The 14,033-nt window shown below is 36.6% G+C and overlaps 1 protein-coding gene across 3 annotated transcripts in view; it reads left to right on the top strand.

Annotated features, from left to right (window-relative positions):
* CNTNAP5 (contactin associated protein like 5) overlaps positions 1 to 14,033 on the top strand; it is a 274,310-nt gene that overhangs the window by 52,043 nt on the left and 208,234 nt on the right. For all 3 annotated transcript variants that reach the window (XM_021397542.1, XM_021397543.1, XM_021397544.1), the window contains exon 3: positions 11,514 to 11,624. In XM_021397542.1, coding sequence (XP_021253217.1) covers positions 11,514 to 11,624 — 111 coding nt within the window. The remainder of the gene's footprint in view (positions 1 to 11,513; positions 11,625 to 14,033) is intronic.

Raw genomic sequence — 14,033 nt, 5'->3', positions numbered from 1 at the left:
TACTCATGTTGGGAAGCTTATTACAGAACAAAAGAATTTTGCGAAGCTTTAATTTGAATAGTCCTGCAATGTTCTGTTTATATCCTTAATCTTTCTTTGTCTCTTATACTGTGCTTGTGTATGATATGAGTTTTTTCTCCTACCCTCCAGTCCTCCTATATTCTGTGTTAAATCCAGGAGATCGATCTCTTTGAGAATGTCTTTGAAATAAGAAATACTCAATGGGATTGAATTATTATCATAATTTATATCAAAAACTTGTAGCAGATTTGGGACTGGACTGGAATGTGAGGCCCTAACCAAGTGTGACAAGTGTGGTCTTGGCAGCTGTACTCTAGCTGACTTCTATGATTTCTGCTTAACAAAAACAATCTCATGCTTTGGGACTATCAAAGGCATTCCTGTGTTCATACAGATTTTTCTGGATGCTGCATTCAACAGCATCATCATTGTGAGTGAAGAGAACTTGTATACTGAATCCATGATTAATAGATAATATAAATATTGGGTCTTTGAGGGGCATATCTGTTTTCTAAAGCATCTTTAGTATTGATTAAGAAGGATCCTGTTTGTGCGTGCAAAAAGTTTGGTTTTTAATAGTCCCTGTGGCCCATGAGTGGCTCTGTGTTTTTTGCCTGGAGTCCTCAGCTTGTCCTCTGAACCCTGTTACTCCTGCTTCCTACATGGGTGTGAAACATCTTGTCCTCCATCCTTCTTAATGACTCTAGGATTGTAATTGAGATTTATGGATAGGGCATCGCTGGGAAAGTTGATGGTGTCATCAGTCTCACCATGTACCCCTGTCCAAGAGAACTGCTTGCTAGTGACTCCTTTGTGTGTTTGCAGATGTCTTCTGGCATACTTGCTTAACATCAAAAGGTGGTGAAAGTTTCTCAAAAGGCTGAGTAATAACTTCCACATTAAACAAAAGTAAAAAAAATAAAAATAAAATAAAAAGACAGTAGCTGATCTAAGTCATGGATCAGATCTGTAGTGATCTGAAAGTTGAGAGTGTGATTACTTAGTGCCAGGATCTTATTCAGGTTGAGGTATGGATGCTGAATAGAGCATAAGATTGTAAGCAAAGTCTATAGCACAAGGGGATTCAATACTGATCCCCAAAGTAACCATGAGTGGTTAAAGACAAAAATAAAAATCTGTATATAAATTCTCGTTTACTTGACAACACGTTCAATTTAATAAACTAGTGGGTTTTTTTCCTCACTTTGATGAAGAGAGAACACACTGTCCTAAGAAATGCCTGGCAGAAAATTTTCATCAGTAAACTGACATCAAAGGTGCTTTCACCTTGGCTAAGAATGGGAATTTCTAACTTTTTTTTTCAATAGAGTTCCTTATCTAAACCATTAACTTGCACAGAAGAGTCTTACAAATGGCTATTCTGGAGCTAAATAAGATGCTTTTGTTGGAGGTTACTGAGACATGAAATGATTACTTATCATCCCTTGAAATGACATTACATTTAAATTCAGTGGTACATGGGCACTTACTACTACCTTCATCTTTGTTAATCCTTGCTCACAGCCTGCAAATTGAACATTCTTTCAGCCTTATGGGATGTACTGAAATTCTCAGAGTTATAATTGCTTTTCAGTATGCCATCTTGTATGTTGCACAATTTGAAGAGGTTTTCTTCTGAACAGAAAATGTGTAGTGAACCCCATGCTCTTTATTTTTTCCCCTCTTTAATCAATTTTATCCATGAGTTCATCAAAGATTCAAAGGAAAAGTAAAAATTGAACTCACTTGACCATGATTGATTTGAAAATTCAAGGGACAACCTCTAGGTTATTGATGGCTTTTAAATTGCTTTTACCTGGGTACACCTCTGAAACTCATCAGCATTCTGTGCCTTTGTTGTTGCTTCTGCTGTTTGCTTAGGCATAGGGGCTGTAAATTCAGATCTCTGCAAAATAACCTTATCAGACGAAGGTACAGAATTGCCTGAAAGTCTTTGCCTGAATAAATGAACCCTTTCCACAGAGGTGCATAGGAAAACCAGAACAGAAAAATCTTGTTTAAGAATGAGAACTAATACATTTTATCATGTGATCGAGACTGCCCAAATTCATTGCCTTTCTGAAATGGTGTTTGGATTAGAGGGAGAGTGGGAATGAGGCATGTGCAGATGGTTGTAGGTCTAGCTCCATTGGAGTCAGATTATTGATTTTGTTCTGGGAGGTGCTTCTACTGGCACTGCGTACTTCTGCAAAACCAGTATGTTGTAATGGGAGCACTCACTTAAGGGTCTGAGCTTATGTATCTCTGGTGACAGGTATGAGTGTTGGTGCTAAGATGCTCCACTGAAGTATGCAGCATTGCTTCTGCATGCATGCTGAATTTGAAGGTCACTAAAGGTGTGAGGAATACCGTAGATGTTCATCTGTATGAAAGATCTCTCCAGTTTGGAGCAATAGAACTGTATTTCTGGCTCTGGGCTGGGTATTAGGTGGTGAAAGGTGCCATAGTTCTGGGCTAGTAAACAGACCTTTTCCACCAAAGTCAGTTACCCACTCCCTGCAAATAAAGTATTTGCATTTCCCGAATTGGTTTTTATGTGCCTGTCATCATGCAAATTTATTTGCTGCTCTTGCTCCACAGATAATTTTTTTTCTCTTCTGTTCTCTACCCATCCTCCAACAAACTTTGAAACAGGTATTTACATTTCCATTTCAAAAACTCTATTTAGTCAACTTGGAAAGACTGCTCACTAGTGAATTCCTGAATAATCTTAACACAGAGTTACATTAGCAGAAAATCTGCCTTATTCCCTCTGCATTTTAATTTTAGGCTGTGCATGCCTACACTGAACTCAGTTCAGCTGCCTCTGATCTTTCTCATATTTTTCCTCTAATAATGAGGCTGGCAGCTTGCTGATGAGTGCAGATGCATTAATGTTTCTGTTCTGCAACTACAGTGTTGTTTTAAATTTACATATTATGGTATTTTCAAGCAAGTGTTGTTGTATTCTTTGTATCCATATTAAAATATACCCAAGTGTTTATGGAGTACTAAGCTTTTGTTTCAGTTGTGACCTGATACTTTTGAAGGATGTATAGATGCCTAATATTGTAAGCTTGTGTATTTGTGTCAGTGCTGCCAAAAGTTCTAAAACTAGAAGACAGTGTTGGTTGCTGAATGGTATCAACAACTTCATTACAAAGCACAGCTAAGGAGTCTTATGTAGGCAAGGCTGAAAGGAGTGCTTGTGATGTTGTGTGGCCATGGTGAAGGATCTCTGTGTTCTTGGATTAACTTTTTTTTGTAACATGGGAAAAACTGTACTTTGAGATCTGTCCTGTAGAGAAGGGCAATCTCTGGATCTATTGCCTTGCCAGGGACAGAAGGGATTTATGCTGTCTGTCTGCTAAAGTGTGCCACACGATGAAAGGACAAACTTTAGATGCAGAATCCTTTCCACCTGCCAGGTTGGCTTTGTAGCTCTCTGATCTCGGCTCAAAGACAGAGCACTCTTAAATAACACAAATGCAAATTAAAAGAAGCACACAGGCTGAAGAATGATATTCTGCAAGTAGGAAGTAGTAAGAAGCCCTGAAACTGCTGTTCCACCTGCTGAGAGGAAATCACAGCTATGGGCTATGATATGATTTTGCAGGTTTCTTCATTGGAATATATGTTGACAAGCTGAGTCACCACATCCTTTTGATGTGTTCTTTTCTGTTGTTTTTTGTTGGCTTTTTTTTTTTGCCTTTCCTCGTATAGAAGTAACAACAATTTTAGCAATTGTTGAGATCTGACTGTCCTCTTATTCAGCAGATTTCTCTCATGGATCTGCTGTTTGTTGACACCAGCTGATTTGTCTGTTAAAAAAAAAAAAGTCATCTAGTGAAAAGCATATAGTATAGGATAAAGTGAACGGAACCTTCATTCTGCATATGCAGACACTGTGACTAACCTGAACTGCATGGACAATGACTGAGCTGGAGTCTTTTGTTCCTTAAACATAAAATCGTTTTCCCTAATTTTTGTTGGTGTTTGGTTTGTCAGATGTTCTTTGACCCTCTCTAAACAAAATTTTGTTTCTGTATTTTAGTTCTTTACAGCTGCATTGATGATTATTTGAAATTCACATTTTGACTTAATAAGTCCAAGTGTCATGTGATTGCTTTGCTCCTCAGCTCTTTCTTCCTGATGTGAGTAGGAGTTAGACTGCTCATTTCAGTGTAAATAAATAAGACCAGCTATTTCATCAGAATTTTTTTGTGAGGCCTTTGTGTCATTCAAAACCAAACTTGACCGCATTTGTAAGACAAAGATACTAGTACATAATGTGTCATAAAAGGATGCTCTGTAAATACTGTGGCTGAATAATACTTGTATGTCAAGGTTTAAAGGCATATTGAAGAACATTTATGTAATTTACAGTCATTTGGGAAGAGTTCATGATTAGCTAAACTATTGTTGTTTACTTGCATTATAGCAAGGCAGGAAAAAGGAGCACTGTTGTGTTGTTAAGTACTTTCTCTAGTGTCTTGTAACTTGAAAAATAAGCCATGCCTATCAGCTAACAGATGGAGTTCACAGCTGTGCATGCAAGTGTAGCCGGTCTCAAGGAATAAAAAAAAAAAAGACAAAGGAAAAATGAAACAAAGCAACAACAACAACAAAACCCACAGAATTTTCCTTTACAGATAAATACATATTTTTTTTCTTTTCCCCCGTGCTTTCCCCAGAATTACTTACTATATAAGGTAGTAGAACCCAGTAGCATCAGGTAGGCATGAGTTGAGATGCTCTGTGTAGGGACTCTTGACATGGACATCATCTGTAAATCTCAATACTCTTGTTTCTGTATCTCCTATTTCTTTTGTCTGTCTGTGTGTCTGTTTGTTTTATTGTGTTGTGATCTTCCACCCCTTCTTCCTCCATCAGTGAATATTACAGAATCTCCACCTTCTCCCATACACATAAAAACCTGCTTGAACAGTAAAGGTAGAAGGTTAATTTTCATTAAATATCCAATTATTTATTTCTGATCTTTACAAAGAATTGTACCTGCAGAAGGGAGGAGAAAAACAGATGAAGTGGAAGCCATCAGTTGTCACTTCTGAACACTGTTGGCATCATTGTATAAAATGCATGTTTTATGTCTTTAAAACAAAATATGCCATTAAGTGTGTAATGCTAAGGAGAGTTTTATCTAGCCTGTAAATACCATTGAATCTTTTCAGTTTCAAATCCCAGTATGGAGACAATTTACAGTTTGCAATCAAAATGATGCACACAGTTTAACTTCAGCACCATCTGTAACTGTGCTGGTATTTTAATAATGAATAAAATTATGTCTTGGCAACAAAAGCCACACTTAAATACCTTTAAATTCCAAGCAAGGCCTCGAATAGGGAGCTATGATCTCTCTTATTTACCCTAAAATCTCCTTCATGTTTACTATAAAATAGTAAACCACAGTCTTACTTTGGCTTATCAAATACTCTCCATTTACAGTGGAACCAGGCTGTTGTTGCATGCGTGATCCTGACTAACAATATAATAGGGAGAAGTAATACAAACTTTACAGTCAAAGATTTTCTGCACACTTGTCTCAATGAGGGCACAGTGTTATTAAAAGTAGTTCAAGTCTGAAGTATGGGAAATCCATGAAGCTCAAGGGCTGGTGATCTTTCCCTGATTGTGTCCTCTTCATCAAAGCTTTCATTAAGGAAATGTTCTTGCCCTTTCTGGATGGCTTTCACAAGTGGAAATCAATGTGTTTTGTCCTGCTGACTCTTCAAGCAGACAAGGAAATAGCAGCGGGCTGAGTTTGTTAACGCATCTTGGTCATGGCTGTTAACTACTATTCTGTGTTCCAGGGATTGATCCTCCTCAAAAGAGAGTGATAGAAACATTAGTGTAATCTGGGAGTTTATGGCTCTCTGAATATCTTCGGTGCCCACTAATTGGAAATCTAATTCATGTTGGTTGCTGCAGCAAAATATTATCTCAGGGTTAAAAAAAAGTTAAAAGCTGGATCACATTATACTCACTAACACTCATGTAAGACTTGTACTGGAAGAATTAGTGGATCTGGGCTGTCTGCTTTTCTTGCGAAAAACCAGTTTTGTTAAAATACTGGCTGCATTTCACTATCTCTCCAAGATTTAGATGCATTTTTCTAAATCACATTTTTCATAATCGTCACTGGTGTTGACGGCCGTCGCAAAATGTAGAACTTAATCAGATATTTTGGCACAAAGCCTTTGCTGAAGTTTGCTGACTTATGGATTATTAGCTAAAGTTGATATTAGCTGGCGTCTTTCATAGAATCCCAGAATTAGCGCCTAAGTCCTAATTAAACGTCATAGAATCATAGAATGGCCTGGGTTGAAAAGCACCTCAGTGATCGTCGAGTTTCAACCCCCCTGCTGAGTGCAGGGTTGCCAACCGCTAGACCAGGCTGCCCAGAGCCACGTCCAGCCTTGCCTTGTCTTTGAAATCTGTACTGATTATGCTTATATTCGTGTTTTAAAATGAATGTTGTTGAACATAGTAGAAAGATATGGAGATAAAAGGAAAGAGAAGACTTCTTTGTTTTTACTTGGGGGGAAATTAAAACTACAAGAAAGCAGTCAAGAACAATAAACCTAATAACTTCGTTATAGATTGGTGGGTTTCTCCTTTTTTAAAATTAAATATCATTTTCTAAAAAATAGAAGGGAATAAAAATCAGGAAAACTAATTCAGTGCAGGTAAACGTGCGTTTTTTTTTCTTTCAGAAGCAACATTGTGGAGGACAGTTCTACTAATATACATTAAATTGCAAATGTTATCCATAATTTCTCATTTCTCAGAACTTAACATAGTCAAGGTCAACATCCATTTTTCAGATGCTAGTCAACATCTGTATTGTTATGTGATTTGCATGAAGAATGCAGTTTATAGTTACAATTAGATGCTCTTTTTTCATAATTGTTCTTTGCTAGTTATCTGGCTGGCAAGAAAATATAGGGAAAAAAACAGCAGGATAGTAGTGATTTTCTTTGTCCAAAAGTTTTAAATGATTCTGTAGCATGGAATGGTTTCTTTGTTAAAATCAATGCTTTCTATAGGAATATATTGCAACTGACTCAAAGAAGTAAAGTTCTTATTATTCTGACGGACAAATTGCCAAAGCTTTTTTTGCCTTGTAGAGTAGAGCGGGAAAGTAGAAACCTGGGAGCAGCTGGAATAAAGGCTTTTTCTGCCACAGCAAATGAGAGAGAGAATATTTCTTGAAATGTTGGCTTTGCTGTTAGCTTTACTGTGGATCCTCTCTGACCCTAAATATGTGCAAAATGTTTCACCTCTTTCTATTTTACGCCTATTAAAAAAGGAAACATAATAAAATCCTTTCTTAGGGAGTTTTGTAATGCTGATATACGTATATGTGCTTTAGGCTCCTCGTAGATGTAGGCCTTATGGGATGATCCTCACTCTGTATGCACATCCCACCTTCTTGAAACCCAGTGTCTATTTCAGCAAGGTATTACGACATCTGTACATTTCATGTGTGCAGCGTATCAGACAAGGGACATGCCAGAGCATATGGCCTGGATTGTTGACTGATGCATCCTAAACACTTCGCTCTACTTTGACATTTCATTTGGCTTGTAAACCTGTGGCATGCCCTGAATTGTAAGTCTGTATGTCTAGGGCTGTTATGGCCAACCTCTGATATTGTGCATTTAGCTTTGAGGGAAGAGCAAACGAGTGACCTTGCATCTTTTCAGAGTATCCACTCAGGAATCAGCTTCGCTTAGAGGCTGTTTCTACTTGCAATCTAAAGTCAGTCAATCATTATTTTCTTATCTGTAGAGAGACAGACTGTATTTGTTCTGGTGCTCTCTCAGCTATCTTCAAATTGTTAATGCTCTTCCTAAATCCATAAGCCTTAAAATTACATGTTTTTATAGTTAGTTATGGACCTGGAGTAAGTTTCCTCCTTGTAGTATATTCTTTTCTTGAGGAAACCATTAGAGGATTCCAGAATTTGGTGTGAAAATGACATTACAATATTGTGGCAGCAGAGATCCAGGTGAGTATGTCTGGGGACTGGAGCAACAGATATGGAAATGTAGATAAAGCATCTGGCAGTTAGAAGAGCTAATTGTCACTTTCCATGATGTATCCTCCAGAGATCTTGTCTGACATACTGAATGCGTGGCTCTGAGAAGGTTTACGCTTGCTGTAGTGCTGAGATGCCTGATGTCCTATATGTATCTAATGATACTATCAGGTAATTGTGAGAACCCAGAGATTGTTGCTGTGATTCTAGTCGTGGACAGCTGGTTGACAACAGACTGATATGCTGAGATCTGAGATGAGACAGCTATTTAGATGTTATTTGCACTGAAATTTTTTCCTTTATATCTAACCTCTGTTTCCAAGTGGTGCTTAGTAGTTCTTGTGACAATGATTGAATATCTACAGCTACAGAAAATTAGCTCATATATGATAGGTAATGCAATTTTATTATTTATGTGATGCCATTTTAAAATGTAAATATGGTTTGTTTACAAACCTAGGCATAGCATCCTTGGTGTTGTTTCAGGTATGACCGTTCTCTTCAGCTGAAGTAATTCTCAGAGATTTCTCAGTCTCTGAACTTGCATGAAGGAAAAGAGCAAATTCTTGCTAATTAAGCCTGTCAGCTTCATGCATGGTATCTTCCCTGAGAATAGTTTCACTTAAAAACACACTTGGTGTTTTTTTTAAAAGGGATAAAAGCAAGGCTATTAGTCTCATCTCCTCTTAAGGCTCTAGGAAGCGTATTCATGACACTTCATTTGGTGTCAGGTAACCAAGCACAGAAAGCTCTGGGGAAGGAAGCTTTCTTGGAGGGTGACCAAGGGATCAATGGGATTCTCTCCTGGAGGAGGCTGGTCGTGCTGTTGGGCCCCATGTAGACAATTAGGCAGTGTAGAAACCCTTCCTTCTATCCCTTTTGAAAACATGGAGCTAATGTCAGTTCTACCTTAATGTAGATCTGTCTCAAGGACCCTGAACCTCCTTTTGAGAGGTTCTAAACCCTTTCACTGGATTTTATAGACTGCTGAAATTTGAGGGAGTTCGGTGCCCTGATATATTTACCATTTGACGTCTTCATTTAAATCACTGTTCAGGTCACAAGTGATAGTGAATTTAAGATGCTTATTTTAATTTACAGGTTGCTTTGAATTACATTGGTTATGCTGATTTTGATGTAGACCTGTTTTTAATCTAGAAGAAAGTAGTGTTAAATAAAATACTTTTAGAACTAAGTGTAATAAATGCATGTTTCGCCTCTTGCAAATTATAATATTTTAATAAAACAGTACCAAGTTTGTTTAATTTGATTTTTCTAGGTTAAATGTACTAGACAAAATTTCTTGGAGTTGCCATTCTTTATCTCTTCATGGGCAGAATTTCCCATCAGCGCTTGCATTGTTTTGCATGAAATTGTTATTGCATAACCTGGCCTGTGGTTCATGTTCTGCTGTTCGGAGGCTTAAGTTCTAAACTAGTGAATCAAATATTTTAATCCAGTTTGTGGGCCAGTAACTAAATCTGTATTAATAGTTTTCCACTTCTGCCACCCCCCTCTTATTTGCTAATCCATCAGAGTATTATTTTTGTACACATTTGGAGAACTAATATATCATCCTGATTCTTTCAGAATATCAATTGGATTTATGTTTAGTATTATTTACAATCCATCATGAAGATCAGTTTTGCAATGTATTTGTCGGCATAAAAATCCATACCGAGACATCTGCTGCATTAAAAGTGTTCTTTCCTAATGTTTTCAGCATTTTGAGCCATGTGCTGTAAGTTCTTTCAGGAATCCTCACCAATGATTTGTACTTTCTAACTGCTCATTTGGAGCTGCAGACTTCAGCTTATTCATTTTTCCCAGTAGTGTAATACTTGTTTTATTTCTATTTTTTTATGAACAAACTAATTTTTTTTAAAAGCTGCTTACCTGTATATAAATGTAGAACAGAGTTAATTTTTAAACAGTTTCTCACTGTTGTTCTCATAAAATTCCCACCTACTTTTGCACAGTAATTATTTTCATTTTTAAGAAATTCTCCACTTTAAAATGCCCAGCATATATTTAAATGACCCAACCAAACATCTGCAATTAGAAAGAGAGAGATTTATGGCTGCTTCAAGAATTTCTTAACATAATGTTTGTTAGCCCACATCTGACTGTTTGTACAGTTAGTAAGATAGCTTCATTTTACTTCCATGTGTGGAGTGATAAAGGAGTGGTCCCTGCTACAGAAGGGATTAGAGGCTGCCTGTTCTTCCCCTCTAGTGGTAGTCTATTGATGTGATGGAAGTTTCCCACCTGTCCCTCAGCCCAGTGCACACAGGGATGCTGAAGGTGGCCAGCAGTGTTGTTCTGCTATTGATCAAATAAGCAGTAAACCTCCTACACTAAGGGAGGACTTTGCAAAATATCTGGGCTGTTCTGGAGAGCCTCTGCAGAAAGAGATGAGTGATATTTTAACTGTAATCAAGCTCTGTATGGGAAACATCTCACAGAATTTTGGGTGATCCTACATTTGCTGTCACAACTGTAAAGTCAGATCTGTTTCTATTCCTTGCTTTTTGTAACCATAAAGTGTTATTAATGCATCTCACCCATTGTAAATTAAGTATTTACTCTGTGAGTCTGAGAGCACTTCAGCATCTGAGATCTTGCTAACTTGCAGGACGTTTCCAGTAATTTGGTCCATGATTCCTCCATGGAAGATTCAATTAAAAATGAGCCATGGGTTTGTTGTTCGTGGGTTTTTTTGGGATTTTAATTTTTGTTCCCTATTGAAAGCCTGCACTGTATTCTTGAATATGTAGGTGGCAATGATGTGCTGAAGAAAATTTACTGTATCTAATTTCATTCTTCTTTAAACATTATGAGCTGTGAATTTTAATTGCGGTGTGTGCGAGCACACTTGTAGTTGTCCTCAAATGTGGATATGAAAGAGGGGGAAAAGTCTCACACCACTCATTTGACTTGCAAAACTAATTTTGGACATGATTTTGTGTTGTGAAAGGCCAGATCACGTATTCCTGTGTGTTGCTTATGTACAGAAATACAAAGTTGTAACTTCTACATTATATACCTGCTCTGTAGATAAATATTTTACTGAGCACAACAACTGATATTTTATGTAAAGTCTGCTGGACATTACTACATTCTTTCAGTTGCTTTTGCAACCAGAATTTCTATCTTCTTTAAGGAAAATGTACATCATAGAATTGCATTCTCTGAAAGGAAACATTTTCAAGTATTTAGTGTTTTTAAAACAGCTTACATCAGGTTGCAGTTCTTCCAGACTGCTGATCTGGAAGATAAATTTCAGTTGCATGCGACAGTGATGATATACTTCATTCTAAGGGATTTCATGCAAATTTAATCCTTCTCTACTCTCTATCTACTAAGTGGAAACATACACCACCTTGACATAGTTGAAGTTGACATATTCTTGTTTTTTGCTTTATTTTAGATAATTGTGATGGTGCATTGGTATCTGCCTTACCTTCATCAGCCTTTACCAGCTCCTCTGAGTTCTTCAGTACTCACAGTCCCAGCTTTGCAAAGCTCAACAGGCGAGATGGTAAGGTTGCAGTGGGAAATGCCTAGAATATTCATTCTAATCACAGTGATGAAGAATAATTGTTTGTATGCGGTACATTCAGAGCCAAGTTGAGTAGAGCTGTTAAGTCAATCTTTTGTGAGATCTTTATTTAGGAGCAATTCATTCCTTTTATTGTAGAAAATTTCTACTGAATTTGAAGTTCTCTTGTTATAGAAAAATTGTGTAGGAAGCTTGGGTTGTTATTTTGCTTGTGAATAATTTTGCTATGATTTTTAGAGCTTGAAGTTCACTAGACTTTAGAACTTATTCTAAAATGTAGGTGTTTATTAAGGGCAGTAGCAACTAGATATGCAAGTTCTAGTGGAATTCAATGATTACACAACTCAGCAGAAATATTAAAAATGAATGAAAAAACTTCACAGGCATTTGCAACAAGGAGTGCTTGAGGCCCTTGAGCTTATATGTGAGGTGAAACTACTAGGATCTAATTTGATATTAGAAAAAAAGAAGTTGGCGTTATCTAGGACATCATTTGACATTTTGTTGCAGATTTTGATTGTTGGCTCTCATTCCCAAATTAGAGCCTCAAGAAGAGGAAAGCCCTGTATTATGACATTACATATGATTTTCATTATAAAAAACACTAATTAGTATGCTACTAATAGAGAGACTTTAATTGAAAATAAATGAGAATTTTCCTACTTAAAAGACACACTTCATAGATTATGTTTAACTGAACGGTACTGTCTGGTAAATCTGTAGGAAGATACTAAAGGAATCTCACTTAGATAGCTGGCACTAAAGTGTGGGAGTTACTATGTCATTAAAGAAGTCTTAAGTGGAAGTTACTGTCTTAAATTTCACTCTTGGACCAGAGATCCTCAGGATGTAAAAAGTGATATGGTAGTTGCTTGACATACAGAAAGTTGAAGACATTGACCATAGAATTTCAGTTTGCTTTGCCTTTATCTTGAGCCAACAGCTGAGATAGTGAGCAGGCGTGCTTACATAACTTTGAAACTGGCTTAAGTGACTAATTTTGTCATCAGAAAAGAGGAAAAGATTCAAAATCAATATTATTGCAATTCCAGCTCTGGGTGTACTAAATTTCAAAATTATATTAACAATGCCTAAAATAAACTTACCACATAGTGCAGAAAAAAATAAAGTCTTATTTAGGTGTGCTAAGGTATTTTTGTCATGTAGTGGGCTGTAATGTATTCTAGTTCTTTAGATGTACATTATTACATCAGTAAGATCCGTGTGGTTTTGGGGTACAAGTTGTGAAAACAGAAAGAAAGAGAATACTGAAACTGAGCTCTAAGCAGGGAAGCTGTTTCAAATGTACACACAACTTCTGTTTCATGTTTTGAAGTTTTATGTGATAACTGAGGAACTAAGCCCAACAGAAGGACCTAGAATTTGAATTCTACGTTGCTTAATTCTTTTATTGCACAGACTGTTGTAGAAACACACAGGTGTAGTCCCAGCCATCTTCACATGGTTTGTAGGAGGAAGTGGTGATAGATGGTGGCTGTACGAACTTTCTTTGGCTGATACTTGAGCTAATACAACAGACACGTTAGCAAGAAATGATATTTTGAGGTATAATATAATTGGACCACGTGATGTCTTTTTAGGTATGTTGGAGTGTTTCGATACATTTTATTTTCATTCATAATTGATAAAACATAGCTGCAAGTAATGGTACTTCAAGGTAGAAAGCCAAATAATTATTTATTAATATAAATTTGTTAATGTAAATACAAATGCAACTCTGGAAATGAATGTATAAAATATGATAGAATGTTTTAATTCATTAAGATGATTCAGTAGAAGATAAGCAGCTTTTTAGTTACTGTTAAAATAAAAAAGCCTGCAGCAGTGGTATACGCCATTAAAAAAAACAAACAAACATAAAAAACCACACAAAACAAACAAACAAAAAAACCACAAGCAAAGCTTAGCGTGCAGTCCTGAAAGTGCTCAATTAAAATGCTGATAAATCTGTACTGGTAGTAGTACAAGCAGTTAATATAATTCTTATGAACGTTATTCTGAGATGTGAAATATATTACTTATCCATGAGAGGGATTAATCAGCTTTTTTGTTTACAGTAAATAAATAATAAAAAAATAAGAAAATTGCTACAATCAACTGAGCTTTTCCAGCTGTCTATTAGCTCTCAGTTTGAGTAGTCAGTATATGTAATTATGTATAGGAATATAAAACATGCATAATGTCAAAAGGAATTTGTCTTATGGCCGAGAAGTGTTTGAACTGGGCATTGAAGTAAAACTGTGCAGCAGGAATGCACTTAGTTTCAGCAGGAAGTTCAAGAGTTTGCAGCACAATATAAAGCTATTTGAGCTGTTTGTAAGACACTGTGGGATGGAAAAGAACGTTTCCTTTTGATTTGTATTAATA

The sequence above is a fragment of the Numida meleagris genome, chromosome 5 (assembly GCF_002078875.1).
Source record: "Numida meleagris isolate 19003 breed g44 Domestic line chromosome 5, NumMel1.0, whole genome shotgun sequence".
Classification (NCBI taxonomy): Eukaryota; Metazoa; Chordata; class Aves; order Galliformes; family Numididae; genus Numida; species Numida meleagris.
This window is presented reverse-complemented; position numbering and strand designations above follow the sequence as displayed.